Here is a 17,094-nt window from a genome sequence, read left to right on the forward strand (position 1 = left end):
TGGAATAGCACGTATTTCACGACGACTGACAGTTCACAACATTACCCCTTGCTCTCCACTGTCTAACCCACCTCAAAATGCTGTGTGTAACTGGAGCAGGTGCATGGCGATCTTCACTGCCGCAGTGCCCGGTGACTGGATGAAGGCTTCCACAGCCGCAATCTGCATCTGCACCGGCCAACGCTCCATGGTATACTAATTGCCTGGCCCCCAACTCTCTATGGATGTAGGTATGCCACACATGCAAACGTGTATTCTGGCAGGGTTGCCAACTCAAATTGGTAGATACAATATATGTATGTAGTTGTTTAATGACTTTTTACACACATGCACAAACTTACATGTATGCACAGGAAAAAGGGAGAGGAAGACAGATTAGTTAGTACAGCATGCTACAATGCCAGAGGTCCTAGGTTCGAATTCCAGCCTGGGCATGAGTGTACTTCATGAGTGTCCCTTCATTGATTTCATCATATCATTACACATCTTCTTCATTGTGATTACACAAAAGTGATAGAATTGATTGATTGATTGATTTGGTGTTTTAAGTCCAATTTATGCACAGTAAGGCTAATCAGGACTGAACCTACAGCTTAAAGTGGGATCTCCAGTGGGTATCAAACCTGGGACCCCATGATTACAAGGCAATGACGCTACCACTGCACCATTGAGGAGGCCGAAAGTGATAGAAGAGTGACATAAAATGACTTAATTCAATCAATCAATCAATACATATAGTACCATCAATGAGCACATGGCTATATGATAGTATGAATGACAAGTTGTTAAATGATGGTGTAAGTTCAAGAAATATTGGAACTACTATCATGAAAAGCAATAAATAAAGCAGTGTGTGACCACACACACGAGACCATTTATGCAAAGTGGCCCCAATGGCACCAAAACCTCATTGAAACTTATTTTTCAAACTTGCTCATAATTATACCAACAAAGTCAAAAAGATTGTTTCATGTCCAATTTATGCTCAGAGAGCTATTTGGGAGTGAAGATACAACAGATATTTCAGTACCATTGAAGTTTCGCCACCTTGGGTGTTACCGATATCTGGTTTAACCCATGGACTATTATGGTTTAATGTGAGCTTTTGAGCCACTGTGGGATTCGAACCCGAGACCTCATGATTACAAGCTGACAACATAAGCACTATGCCATCGGAGCTTTATTCACAATACTCCAAGGCATAATAAAATGCTGTTTCAGAGAGAATTGTCAGGAAATAATAAAATAATATTTAGTAAATGTAAATTTGCAGATTTTGTCTCCACTGAAGTAGCAAATTTATGTTGTTTGGAATGGACATTATGCACTGTACTACTGTTTTGTCTTACATTTATCTAAAACAGGGAATACAGTGTGAAAACTCTTCTTTGAAAAAGGAATGAAATTAATATTGGTTACATCTAGTAACATATATCACATTTTAGCTAAGAACATATTTTTAATGTATATGTAAAAACATCTTACTTATACTTGCAACCTTGTGTTTTATACATATGTTTATCAGTGCTTGCTAACTTATTTTTAATTTTTTATATTAGAAAAATGGAGGTTAAATTTAAATAATTATTATTCAGAGATTAAAAATGCCAAATTGGAATGTCCTCTACCACGAATTGGCAGAAACCTTGCTGAAGGTAAATGGCAGCAGGCAGAAGAAAGTGTTGATCCTTCCTCCAGTATGCTAAGAATCGAATTGGTTCTGTTTTGCCAAAATTGAAATCTTTCACCATTTTTTAATGTTTGATTTGATTTTTGTTATTTAGGTGGTTGTTAAACTACCTATTGGCCTTATGTTGGCACCATGCACAAAACCACCATTGTACAAGGTAACCATCTGCATTGTGGCAGAAGGAGCCGGCATTGGTGAATCGCAAGGGTGTGCCGTTCCTGCACGACAATGCCAAGCCACATGTCGCAAAGAGGACCCGGGAGACCCTTCAGCAACTTGGCTGGGAGACACTGTGCCATCCAACATATTCACCGGACCTTGCACCAACAGATTACCACCTGTTTCATTCCCTCGACAACCACCTCCGTGGGAGATCCTTTGCAAATGAGGGAGACATGCGGAACGGCGAGTTTTATCACCAGTGTATTGTGCAGCTGCAGGAACGTTGGCAAAAGGTGTTGGATGCTGATGGAGATTACTTCGAAACCTAAAGGCATGTACCGTCCACTGTATTGTTCTTTGTTTATCACTGCTCTAGAATGGCAAGAACTTTTTTGGTTACCTTGTACATTTGTTTAGTCAACCATTTGTAGTATGGCTAGCCTAATGTTTGGTAAACCCATTTGGTTGCTTGGAAAAATCTCATGCTCTCATGTTTTCAATTTACAAAGTTATTGTAATGTTCCCATTAAAAAAAGACCCTTGTATATCATAAACAAACAACTGAACAGAAAGCTTTGGCACACACAACTGTAGCACTGACAGAGACAATTACACACAGGTAAAACAGCAACAGCGAAAAAATCAGGTGAAGTCAGGGCTTTCTCGATAGCTCAGTTGGTAGAGCAATGGCACAGCATGCCAGAGACCTAGTTCGAGTTCTCGTCAAGCTTGCATTTTTTGCTGAAATATCTACATAACTAAACAGAAATATCAGTTCTTCAAGGAAGCCCTGCTGGTATATATTGCATATCATCATATTTTTCTTCCATGAATAACTGTTCGAGTTTAAAAAATAACAATGAAAATATGCAATATGAACTCACCATGTAACTCCACAAATTCACGAAATGTTTGGTATGGAGTGGGAGGTTTCCTTTTATACATTTCCCACAATCGTAGAGCTTGTGTTTCTGCTTGTTGAGTCTTGTCCACAACTTCTTGAGTTTTGGCTTCTGTTTGCTGCTTCTTGTCTACATCTTTTTTATGTTTGGTTTGAGTCTCTTTGGCTTCTATCTTGCTTTGAAAAACATCACAGACCATATTTTTGTGTAAGCGGCCTACCCGTTGAGTCTGAAAATTTCAAATCAAAAGTGAAATCAGAAAGAATGAAGTAATCAAGTCAAATTTTTTGTGTGTGATGTTGGATTGGATTGGATTTGGATTGAGTTGGGGTTTTAAGTCCACTTTATGCACAGTAAGGCTAATTGGGACTGGACCTACAGTTTATAGTGGGATCCGAACCACTATGTGCCTCCACTGGGTAGAACCTGGAACCCCTTGATTACAAGGTGATGATGCTACCACTGCGCCATCAAGGAGGGCATGTGTGTGTTGTAAGGGAGTGAAAAAAAAACATGCTTTGAGCCCCACACATTTCTAAAAATTAACAAAAGTGTTCATATGCTGCACCCTACTGAATAATGCTGCATGAAAATTTGTACTCATTTGGTGCCAGGGCATCACTGAGAGTCAAAAATATCCAATGTTAATTAATGTCCATAATCCAATGTAAAATTACAAAGTTGATGGGGTGAAAACTCCATTCCTGCAGTCAAAAATCGAATTGTGTGTAACAAAAAACAAAATGTTTCATTTTTAGGAGATTATTTTTTCTGTGCTAATGTTTATAGTGTGCAGTTTTATTTGTATCCATGCAAGAAATGAACACAGACATATATTTAAAATGGATTCAGAGTTATAATATCTTCTCTAGAGGTTGAAATCCAGAAGGTGACATATTCAAGTAAAATTAAACTTCACATTAGCCTACTTACTAGAACAATTTGAATCTTAAATATATTCAAAAGATAAAATAAGAAAAGGTATCCACTGTGCATTGTGCCATACTGTGAATGGTGTAGAGGCAGGGTTACACTTATTCTCGATCTTGGAGATGATGTCGTCATGACCCTCTTCCAACAACCCCCTCCCCAGTTGCCTGAGTTACTAACTATTTAGGTCAGCTCAAGAAAATCTGCTTTATACAATAACATTGTTAAGAAAAATTCCAACCTGAGATCACACATGCTAGATCACCACCCCCAAAAATGTTAGATGCCCAACTAACTTGACAACCAGGGTACGTAACTTACAGATTGTCATTTTTATTGGAAACATTTATTATACAGTGCCTTTTTCGGTTGAGTCGCCTAAGGAATGGCAGCTAGCATGACAGAAAAGTAAGATCGTGTTTGTCGGCAAAGTGGATGCAATATCCACATAACTGGAGACACTAGCTAAGTAATGAAAGAAGCTCATACAATTACATTGACTGTTACAATTAAAATGAGCACGTATCTTGTTACATGATGTGTTGGAAATTATGTCCTCCTGCATCCACACACTTACGGCATCCATACACTTACCGATACCGATACTTGAATTTTTTTTTGCTTTATTTTACTTCGCATTTTGTGCTACTTCTGGCTAATTTGCGAAGATGGGAATGAGTGACGATATGATGAAATTGATGAATGAACACTCACAAACATCCATGCCGAGGCCAGGATTCAAACCTGGGACCCCTGGCATCGTAGCACAATATGCTAACCACACCGTCACAGGAAACGGCAATACTTGAAAATTGCAATAATTTAAATTTGTTGAAAATATTGATCAATATTGGTGTGTAAATATTCTTCTCCAATTATATGCATAATTTACCAAGAAATTTGATCTATAATATTCCAGAATTATATCAGAATATTAAAATAGTTATTATGTAATCACAAAATACAGGTTTTCATGCAAAATTGGTGCAAAATAAAAATAAACTTTGAATTTTTCATAATTTCCAGGATAATGTGACTCCGCGAAAGTGTTGCGTGGCATTTCTGCACGCTCTGTGAAATATCAAAATGCTATAAAGTATCGGTAAAAGAATTCCAACCAATACTTTCTGATACCGATACATCGGCATCAGTATCGGTTTCAGCCCTAATAAATATCTTATAATTAGAGGCACATATTTTTGGTAAATAAAAAAGCAAAATTTCGGTACAAAAACTGAGTCAATTTCAGGTTCAAAAGCGGTAAATAAAATAAAATATCGGTGTTATAGCGGTGAAAAATTGGATGAAAGGTGGTATATAAAAATACATTTTGGTTTTAAAATTGTGAATATAATCCTAAATTTGATTTAAAAACTACACTTATTCCACAGAATTAACATTTCACTTCTAATAGCACATTTATGTAGTTATCAGAGTATTAAGTTTATTTCTGTGTAAAGGAGTCCATTTTTGCTTCTCCAATATTAACAGCAGAATTAATCAATTTTCAGGGAATTGCATAACTCTCAGGATAATTCAGACCTCGGAAGGTGTCGCGTCGGTATATAAACGGTAAATTTCGTATTTAAGAGATAATTTAGCTTTTTGCAGTTCATTTCGCATTATTTCGTGACAAAACATGGTCACAAAATGCATCTCACACCTTTCAAAATCATGAAAAATTAACACTACAATGTGTTTTTTCAAATTTCGTTTTTTCGTCAAAAACGAAATATGCATGCACCTACTTATAATTTACTGCAAAATTCTACCATTTAGTTATAATTTTTAAGGATAATCTCCAAGCCCTACTTTTTTAAAAAATAAATGTCTAAATAGTCTTGCACCATGGGCATGTGATCTAAGGTGATTTGGGTTCTGGCTATGGGACACATGCAGGTTCGAGTCTCCAGGGCGAAGCATAATAACTTTTCTCCTGAGATTTCGGCCTGTGTATGGAATCGGTGGCCACCCACCATCATGAGGAAATTGAGGAGCTATGAATGAGTAGCACAACCAGGTCATGGAAATATATAACAACAACTGAGGGTTCGTTGCGCTGACCACACATCTCCCCATAACTGGTTCGATGATCTCACATCTCAGCAGGTGGGACTGAGTAGGTAGGCCCTGGTCCTCATGGGCTGTTGCACCACAGGTTATTATTTTAAATGTCTAAATATACAACTTCTTTTGCGCTGCAGTTACCTTGAAACATGCATTTATTAAGGAAATCAATGATTCATTCAGGTTCTTCAAGGACCATTATGAATTTTATATCAGATTGGTAGAATAATTGCTACCAGTATTGGTAAATTTTATATCAGTATTTTATCGGTTTCTGCCAAAATTTCATATCAGCCCATCTCTACAATTTATGTTTGCTTGTGGTACATAATCACGAAGTGCTCTTTAAAAATTGCTGCTCTGTTATGGAAGAAAACTAATTAAGCTATTCACCAAATCAAGTTAGTTTTAAAACAGATTATTTTACCATAAATAAAATAAATCATGTTTCAATTGGTGCAGTAGAAAAGAAATAAGAATTCCAAATATGAAATTTGGTCAAAGCTAATTTGGATTTACAATAAAATTTAACAGAGACTGCATTGGTAGTAGAATGTTTTGAGTAATCAACCAGTTCAGTTCATTTCTTCACCAATTTCATCTAATCATCATCATGATTAGCCAAGAGTGGCAGGAAAGTGATGTAAAATAAGACCTCTATAATATAGTTATATACTAACTATAACATTCTGCCAGCACTGGATAACAAGGACTGAAACAAGGACTCACAAAAAAAAAAAAAATCCTTCAAGATTACTTCCATTTACAAGCACGTATTACAGACAATTTCATCAGAAATATTCTAGTGGTACACTTTTCAATGATATATGACACTCACATTCTTTTGACAACTGCCTTCAATTCTGCTGTGAATTTCAGCTTCTTTCATCTTTCAGTAATTTATGAGTAGCTTTATAAATTATGGAATTTCCGCAATTTTCCATTCGATACAATTTTCTAGCTATGTTATTGACTTCGTCATCTTTATAAATGCAATGACTTGTGTATTACATTCTTACATCTAAAATTTCATGATTTGTTACATACACACACACACACACACACACATATATATAATGTATTACCTTATGAATCTCTTTATCAAAAATGTAAGTCTTGGGATCATATAGGGGCTTAGGTGTTCGATCCACTCCCTCTTCATCATATACCTAAAAAACATAAGTAAAAAGTGACACTCACATTTTTCCTTAGAAAAAAATAATTCCAAAGCAGATTTTAGAAATTTTGTCCTCCAGATTGAAGAATATTATGCAATGTAAACCCACAATAAAAATGCTTTAAACTAATTTAGTAACTGAATTTTGTAAATAACTTTAGCACATATGAAAAAATATATTTTCCTTATGGTTTACACCTTTCAACATGTTAGTATATGCTCAGTAGAAAATAAAAGGACTATTCTATTATTTTACTTTGCAGTGGCATAAATGAATGATTGAGTTGGAGATTTAAGTCCACTTTATGCACAGTAAGGCTAATCAGGACTGGACCTACACTTTAAAGTGGGATCCGAACCACTATGTGCCTTCACTGGGCATTGAACCAGGGACCCCTTGAATACAAGGTGACAATGCTACCAGTGTGACATTGGAAGGCCCACAGTGGCATAAACAAAGACCACATGAAGGCACAATTAAAATCATTGTGTTCTCCGCATGATTTATAAAAATTCTTTGATGTGGTATCTATTATGAGATGGTTAGCATATAAGGTGCTGCCAAGTCAGCAGTTCTATGTTGCTGTTCTAATCATTCATCCTAATCAACACAACTAGCATAGAGAGGTAGAAAAGTTATGTAAAATAACCAAAATAGTAAATAATTCGTTGGTACATTAGAGGGGCTTTTAAGTCCACTCTACATGCACAGATAGGCTAATCGGGACATCCAAACCACTCATGTGACTCTACAGAGTATTGAACTTCGAACCCCTCGATTTAAGGTGAGATCTTACCACTATGCCATCAGGGAGGCCACCCTTTGCTACATACAAAGAGATACTTAAATAGACATAAGCAAGTTACTAACTTTTTCCATGAAAATTACTTGTGCAGGTTCTATTAATTTTGGTGGCCTCTGTCACCATCCACTTGGGAACTTGTTTCCAGCCCAGCAGTGAAGCAACGAGTTCCCAAGTGGATGGTGGCAGAGGCCACTGAAATTAATAGAACCTCTACAACAATTATTATTATTATTAATTAAATTAGATACAATAATATTGAATTTATTGCGATACATATTAAGTGAAGTATCTATAGATTTTTTTTTGCAAAACAAAACTAAAGAAACAATAAACAAAATATGAAATGGTTTACAAATAATTTTTATTCACCTTCTAAATAGAAATTACAACATATTGACTCAATTTTCATCAAAATTGGTCAAGCGTTAAGAGAAATATGAGCAGTTTTGTGATTGAGTGACTGCCATCTTTGATGAAGTCACAGTAAAAAAATGTACCACATGGTGGATGTCCATCCAAGTCAAAAATACTTCGTCAGACACCCACTAAGCATTGAAGCAAAAAAATTCTCTATACTCAAACTTTCCTACAGAACCATAGCCAAGTCCTGGAGAACTTTACCTTCAGCTATTTGATTACTGATACTTTCTTAAGTCTGGCTATATCATGAGCTCCACAAAAAAGCTCTGCAACACTTTTGTGGAGTCTGATTTTCACATAAATTATGCAAAATTCAAAATTTTCATTTATTTTGCACCAGCATTACATAAAAAAAAGGATTATATCATTAAATTGATATCTATTTTAATATTTCTATTTCTTATAATGCTCCAAAGCAAGAATTTAGTAAATTGATGTGGTATAATTGCAATGGAAAATTTTATATAGGTATTCTCAAAAACTTCTATTTGTTAAAATGTTCAAGCATTAGTATTGGTATTGAAATTGTTTCAAAGTTATATCAGCTCAGTCTTAATAAAAATATCCCTGTGAAGGAAGAAAAAAAATTGTGTTATCTATATTTTAGAACCATCTAATGAATATCACATGTCAAAATTCCATCATAATCTTCACATATTTTAAAAGATATAATGTAACCACATACTTAATAACCAGCAAGTTCTGTCCAATTTTGACAAAAAAAATGCATCAATTGTAATAGTGTAGTTGTATCAATAAAAATAGTGCAATTTTATAAAAATTACACTATAAACATCTTGTTAAGATAGAAATAATGGAAATTTGAAATTTTTTATGTTAATAATTCTGCTATTACATCACACAATGTAAGAGAATCATATACATTACAATATGATATTAACCTCTTGTTTACCAGGCATCTCGATCGAGATACTTACTGGTAAACCCTCGGTGACCAGGTATCTCGATCGGGATACTTTGACATGTTGTAAGTTTTTACGTCATAATGTCACTATTATACGCTGGAAATGAAATTTTTGAATGTCTTGGTGTTTCAAAAAAAGGCAGGAAAATGGCGGCTTTCTTTTAACAAAAAAAAGCATTTTGACAAACAAAAGGTCGGAATTTTGTTGCACTACAATAATGCACTTGAACCTCGATTTGGGAATACTTTGATGGTCGGTAGCAGGAGGTTGGCAAGTACTTTCAGTTTCGGCAGGGGGGGGGGGGGTAAGAGGGTGTGTAACAAAGGAAAGTGCAGGTGGAAAGAGAAATCCTTATACCCGAATACAGATGGTCATCACGTGACTGCAATGTGACCAGCAACGTCCAAAAATAGACTGATAACACAGTTCTAAGGAGTTCTGAGACACTCACAATCATGGTTGTGCAGCGAAAAGTTCTTGTAGTGCGTGGCTGTGCATTGACAAGTTTCAAGTGGAGCACAGACATGTCACTTTGGGGGTTACAAGTTGTGCTCTATTGCTCATATGATAATAGTGCAATTATTTTCTTGTTCCAAACATGCCTGTGATCATTTTCCATGTGTATTTTGACAATGTCCTTTACTTTGTTGTCCAGTGAGGGGGAAGAAGGGCATTATATTTTCAGAAATTTTGGAATTTTCGTCCCTCCCCTCCCCCACATCAATAGATACACTCAATGTGCATAAATTGTATATAGTACAAATCTATGGTTCATTCCACGTACAACGGTACTTCATTTGTCTCTCTAGGACAATTAGCCTCCGATCTACAGTTGTCTAAATGAAACTCTGCATTTTGCTAAAAATTGGCCCGGTCACAGCGTACTTATTTGGCAAAATTGGCTCGGTAATCAAAAGGTTAAACTAAAAATTTCACCAAACTCCAAAACAAAAGAAAGACACCTATTTCACCTTAACATGATATTTTCGTGAAGTTCTTTTACGTCTTGTTGCATCTGATGGCTTTTCCATATTGCTGCACTTGTCCTTAATTATTATGTTGGTATCTTCAATAGCAAAATCTAAAAAACAATAAAAAACAATAAAAATAATACAATTGTTTGCTTAAGTGAAACTAAAATAGTTCAAATGTGGAAATTGGTAAATGATAAGACAGTGATAAAATACAAATTTGAAATTTATCAAATCTGATAACCACTAATGTGCTAATGTGGTATTTAAAAAAAATCAGTGGGGTGGGGGGGATTGCAGTAACTACTCTTGAAGAGTGGCGACAGATGAGGGGGGGCTGCAGGACTGCAACACCACCCCCAAACAAATTATATTTTGTTGCCATTAGCTGCCACTGCTCTTGAAGCATAAGGATATTGTACAGTACCCCCAAATGCCTCTGCAATGGTGCAGTGGTCATCATCATCACCTTATTTGTAATCAATGTGTCCCAGTTTGATTCTCTAATGGAGGCACATAGTGGTTCAAATGAAACTTTAAACTGTAGGTTCAGTCCAAATTAGCCTTCCTGTTAATAAAGTAGACCTAAAAAAAACTCAGCCCCTACACCCCCACCAAAAGTCAAAAGTGAGTAACCAGAGATGGGAATATACCAATGTGATACAAAATTCTTGAAGAGCCCAAATAATTCAATAATTTACTTAATAAATGACTGTTGGACTGTGCCTTAAAAAAATTACTGCATATTTATTTTACAAAGAAACAGAACATATTCTTTAAACAAAAAAATGTCAGAGAAACATACACGTCAATAAATTTGGGGTTATACATCATATTGTATAATAAAGTTCATTGTTGTAAGTTCATGGCATAATATAATTAGTAAATTACTGTATTGAACATGTATACAGGGTGTTCCAAAAGTGTAGAATGGGTCAAATAAAATCGAAATGTATGCGGTTGTTGAAATTTTATGTGTGTACATGTAGTTTGGGGATGGGGAAAAACCTACCAAACTGCTTTTGAAATATGGTCACCATCTTGGATCGAGATCACTTTTTTTTTTTTAAATGGGAACCTAGGCACGTGATACATGAAATTACACTGGAAGAAGCTCACAAACATGATGGTAGCATTCATTTTTGCAAAACGTTATTCATGTTCATGCTACAGTGTGTTAAAGAAGTGTTTTCAACATTTTTTTCATATTTGCAGGATGTTAGAGGATATGCTCAATGTGACCAACATTGTTTGCCAGTGTTATATTGAGTCAATTCACCCATTCCTGATGGACTTTCAATAAGATGTTGGGTGTGATGCTTGCACAGCACTCGATAATTCTGTCTTTCAAATTTTCCATATCATGAATTTTTACGGAATAGACCAGTGATTTCAAGTGGCCCCACAGATAAAAATCGAGGGGGGCTAGCATGGTGGCCATTCCACAGGCCCCCTGTGACCTATCCACCAATTGGGAAACTGGATGTTCAGATAGTCCCCAACACTGTGACCAAAATGCAGGGGAGTGCAATCATGTTGAAAGAACTCAGGGAAACTGCCATCCTTGATCATGAGAGATGGAAACGCTTGTGTATACCTGCGACAATGAGAGAAACCATTGAAAACACTTCTTTAACACCCTGTAGCATGAACATGAATAAAGTTTTGCAAAAATTAATGCTATCATCGTGTTTGTGAGCTTTTTCCAGTGTGATTTCATGTTTTCACATGTCTAGGTTCCCATTTAAAAAAAGTGATCCCGATCCAAGATGGCGACCATATTTCAAAAGCAGTTTGGTAGGTTTTCCCCCATCCCCAAACTACATGTACACATATAAAATTTCAATAACCGCATGCATTTCGGTTTTGTTCGGCCTGTTCGCACTTTTGGACCACCCTGTATACACATATCAATATATGAAAAAATAAATTAGGTCCTTGATAAAATGGCCGATGATGCCCCTTCAGGGAACTGGGCATGGGAGGAGGCACTCGGTCTTATACACTGCACGGTTGGGATGAGACGCAAATGCACAATATATACAGTAACTTACTATGTTACACTACAAATATACACTGATGGACTTTATGACACAATTATGTAAAATAGGAAATTTCTGATGTAGAATATGAATCTACAAAGCACATGAAACAGCACATGAGTGTTATAGTTCTTACCATTAAGACTTTCTGATGATGACTGCTTGCCAATGGCCATGCATTCTTGGAAGCTCAGCTTTTGGGAGGGTATCAAACTTTATTTGTGTTTAAGGGTATCCACACTTCAAGTCTACTGGAGATTCCGTAATGTCTCTACACTCACACAATATACATAAATATTTTACACTTAATATAAAAAATTCTGCCCCGCTGATTATTTTCATGGCTGTGCATTTATATATGCATTGTTCACTGAACACCTTGAAACAGTAAAAGCATTAGTTACCAACAAACATACCTGTTTCTTTTTAATGGCATAACAAATAAAATCCTCCCCAAAACCCGATCTACACAATTATATGATATGTTATAAAAATTGTTTCCAAACGAATGGTGAAAGTGGTGACTCTTCAGTTTCTGTCATGTTTAGAGTGTTGTGATTAATGGCTTTAGTAATGATGCATTATTGTATGATTTCCCACGTGTTTTTGTGTGTGAATAACAAAAATTGCAGTTCAAGATCCTTTAGATTCATTGCGATTTCATCATGCTACATATGCATTTTTTACATGGTTTGATTTTGATTTAGATCTGTTAACACATACTGCAGAGTTTTACTGTGTGTTTCCTTGACACTAGTCTTTCAGCTCCCTATAATTCTATATAATTCTGTACTTGCCAACAGCCATTTGTTTATTATCGTCTTAGTTATGAACTACCCCTTCTACCTTGGTTCGTTCACCGTGCGGTGTTCAAATGTGTACTTACAAACTTACTGTCCATGGGAAGCATGCATGCTTGTGGAAGGTAATTTCTTTTCCAACATAAATAACATTTTCGCAAAATCCAAACTATACTCATTAATTTAACCCTTAAACAGAAACATCGGTCTGTGAGACCTTTAGTGTTTTGTAATTCTACAGTGTGGCAACACTCATCGAGCTGCATCTCCCCCCTCTACAGTACCTTATTATCAACCTCTTGCCTACACTCTGCACATGTTACTGGTCAGTTTGTTACTGTCTGTTACGAGAGACTTATTGTTGTTTGAAAACGTGCAGGTCTAACGGACCGGGTGTTTCGCATTACGTATTCAATGCCAAGGTATGATCAAATGAGTACAAGTTGGAAGTGATTTACATAATACATTTTCTTAGTTTTGTTCCCATGTAATTTAAGTTTTCAATAAGTTTGAGTTATTAATCATGATTCTGCTCTTTTATTGTCTAAAAAAAACTTTAAAAATGTAATAACAAATATTTAAAAATAATGTCTCTCAGACCGGATGTTTCTAATTATGAAGTAAGTATCACATGTGCAATATCAAATGAGAAAAGTTGGAAGTGATTACATAATACATTTTCTTAGTTTTGTTCCCATGTAATTTTAGTTTTCTATAAATTTGAGTTATTAATCATAATTTTGCTATTTTATTGTCTAAAAAAAATTTAAAAAAATTAATAACAAATATTAAAAAAGGTAACAGTTTGTTATATCGGAGACATTTTTCTTCAAATTTACAGGAGAAACTACTTACGGAAATCAATTTCTGTAGCATTGTCGAAGTTCTTTGAGGTATTTTCTTTCATCTTTCAATCTATTTCAGCTGGAAATCAATTCCCATTGCTTCAATTTAAGCGAAAACGTAACCACGCTGTTTTTTTAACTATGTTTGCCTAACCTAACCTCTGTGAATGGTGCGTGGGGCTATCCGGGAATGTTTGTGGAGCTGTTCGTGGATGGTTAAATGATCCCAAATGGTTTTTGGGGCTATGCCTGAATGGTTAACCATGCCATTTTTTTAACTATGTTTGCCTAACCTAACTGAACCTAACCTAACCTCTGTGGGGCTATTGGTGGATGATTATACAATCAAAAAATGGTTTTTGGGGCTATGCATGAATGGTTTTGGGGCTACCGTGAATGGTTTGTGGGGCTCGCACCATGATGTGCGTTCCATAACACTTCGAGAAATGGCTTATTTTAGTGTAAAAAATGTTTCTAATTGTGTGAAAACCTTAATGGCACCTTCAAATATGTTCCACAATACACAATTGGTAAGTACAAACCATACGAAACACAAAATATCCGATTTTAAAGTGTTTCCGATATAACGAACTGATACCTTAAAAATAAGGGTAAATATGCGATATCGCCTGGACGGATTTCTTCAAATTTACAGGAGAAAGTACTTACTGAAATGAGTTTCTTTAACATTCTGGACATTCTTGGGGGTATTTTCTTTCACGGAAAGTAAAAACTTCGTAGTTTAATGCTGCCGAACAAGAATTAATCACTTTTTACGTAAGAAATTGGCATTGCCTGTCACATTATGCCGTTGTTTCCATTGTGTGCGTGCAGAAGGCGAGAGCGTTGAAAGTCACGCGATCTATGCAGTGTTTCCAAACGTGCCTTCATTTTACGAAAATTTATATTTTTAACTATGTTTGCCGCGCTTTCTTTTTCGATGAATTTAGGGGTGAAATGAGTGCTAATGGAACCTAACGTAACAGGCCTAACCTAACCTTGTGTGAATGGTTTTTGGGGCTAATGTCAATGGTTTGTGGGGCTACCCATGGATGGATTTTGGGGCTAACGTCAATGGTTTGTGGGGCTACCCGTGGGCTAATGTACATGGTTTGTGGAGGTAAACATGAAAACAAAATTGAAATTGTACGTAATTTTCCGTCATGAAGGTTTGAAACACTGCTTGCGCACTGAAAATCGACAAAACACAAGCTGGCGCATCATGACGTGTGATGATCCATTACGAGTGCATGCCATATTGTCTATTACAGAAGCGGAACAAGTAAGACAAATAATCAATCGTAATATGAAAAGTTGACAGTATTTTATGGAAAAGGGCATAACTTCACCTTAAAGAATGTTCCGCAAGGCAAAATAGGTAAATGCCAGTGGTAAAATTAAGGAAATAAATGAGTGAAAGGTGTCCGGGCGTTATCGCATATTTACTAAAATAAGGTCTCTCAGACCGGATGTTTCTAATTATGAAGTAGAGACCTACGTTTCTGTTTAAGGGTTAAGAAAGGTTCAAATTTCGTGTCAAAATGATTGCTAATATTCTACAAAAATTAGTCTCTCTGCTGGAGAGTTTGAAAAAAATCATAAAACAATCGGAATCGTTCCCATTAAATATCTCCCCTATTTGTTGTTTCCGCATGTTAAACTAACTTCTAGGCATCTTAAAACATCGAAATATGTAAATTGGAGCAAAAAAAGTTGAAATTATACAGGGTGTACAATTGGTCATTAGCACACGCGGTTGCTTGTAGTGCAACAAGATGATGAATAGTAGTGGATTAGTTCACTTTTCGGAGAAAAAAGTTTCGTGCTCAACTGAAACTGATTATTTGCATAATTTTCCTTGCCTTTCCCCATTTTTCGCGGGTATGGCACGGATATTATGCAGTACATTAATTCAGCCAGCATTATCCTGATCGTCACGATTATCTTATATGAAAAGTGACATAAACTAACCAAAAATACAAATCCGTGACGGATTATCCGTTTGTAATCGGTATGCTAATTAATAATTAGAAACAATAAAGCAATTTTACCTTTTCTAAACACCTGCCTAAGTTGTTACCCTTTTTGCTTGTTGCCATAGTTACACTTACCAACTCAATGTCAATGGTGCCAGGTACAGGTGTTTGCTAACTCAACACTCGTCTCCTTTGTGGACTGGGCGTGACAGAGGCCTCCCTTGTCGCACAACAGTCTTGCTACCTTGTGTTCTGACGTAAGACAAAATAGTACCACGAGGTTAAATTAGGTCTGTTAGATTTTGTTCCAGTCGCATAAATACAATGAAAAATTATTATTTAGGCTAAGCTAACTAAACCTAGCTAGCCTAACCTAACCACATAGGCATTTACCCTAAAATTGAAAAGTTTTCTGCTGTGACGTCAGTACGCAAGGTTTCTAAAGTGTTGTGCATTAAGAGAGACCCGTGGGCAGGCAGTAATGCATAAATAAACAAATGAGGCTGGCTGTGGTTAGGTCACTTCGATATGACCAAATCACATATCATGGTTCAACTTATAGACCGTGTTAAAAATGTAAACATAAACATTGGTGAGGTCTTGCCCGGTCCCCCCGGAACTTCCGGTTTAGGCCAGTCCCCGTTGTTGCCAGTGCAGATTCACCAACATGCGAAGTAAGAAATAAGCGCTTGTTTTCATCAGTTGTGCGACGATAGTCAAGAAAGGTATTTGTTAAGGTTCTCCTATGAAGGAGTGTACGTCTAGAATTCGTCGGATGATCAACTGCAGAGAAAATATGACGAGTCTTTGTGGCCGCCAGTTGTATAGCACTACATATGATACAAGTATCGCATGTACATTGTACACGCACGACGAACTCAAAACGTACGAAAGTTTAGATATATTCAATTATTTTGTAAATGGAAAAGTGAGGGAAAGATAAATCTATAAAACTAGTGATATTATTATATTATAAAGTATGCTTAAGTGAATCTTTGTCAACAAATCTGCAGAATTTATGAAATGACACATTACAAATGCTAGTAAATATATGTGCTTTCAACGTCGCCTTTCCGCCTGGGGGATTTAGGGAAAATCTATGATATGGCATGCTACTTTCACTTGCACGAATTTATTTCAAACAACAAGGGAGTTTTCAGACTGAAGGGACAAGCGATATCGAGATTTCGTACAGAAGCATTCGATCTAAACTAAACCATTCACCAGTTACGCTTGCGCAAATAACAGGCCCGGGGCAACACAATGCACGGTATTGATAAAACGGCTCATTCCGAGCGACAAGCGACACCTGCAATTTGTCGTGTGTCTCTAATTCGGAAGGCGTTGTCTATTTTTGGATGTTGGTTTCAAAGAGACACG

General features: G+C 36.2%; 1 protein-coding gene across 1 annotated transcript in view; it reads right to left on the bottom strand.

The window, feature by feature from the left end:
- Positions 1–15,847, bottom strand: part of LOC145984557 (dynein axonemal intermediate chain 4-like) — a 95,033-nt gene extending 79,186 nt beyond the window's left edge. Inside the window, exons 1-4 of the mRNA XM_083118206.1 lie at positions 15,790–15,847; positions 10,052–10,161; positions 6,837–6,920; positions 2,737–2,983 (exon numbers count right to left, since the gene is read on the bottom strand). Coding sequence (XP_082974332.1) covers positions 2,737–2,983; positions 6,837–6,920; positions 10,052–10,111 — 391 coding nt within the window. The 5' untranslated portion in view covers positions 10,112–10,161; positions 15,790–15,847. The remainder of the gene's footprint in view (positions 1–2,736; positions 2,984–6,836; positions 6,921–10,051; positions 10,162–15,789) is intronic.
- Between the last annotated feature and the right edge of the window lie 1,247 nt (positions 15,848–17,094).

This window comes from Lepisma saccharinum, chromosome 2, assembly GCF_977018435.1.
Source record: "Lepisma saccharinum chromosome 2, izLepSacc3.1, whole genome shotgun sequence".
Classification (NCBI taxonomy): Eukaryota; Metazoa; Arthropoda; class Insecta; order Zygentoma; family Lepismatidae; genus Lepisma; species Lepisma saccharinum.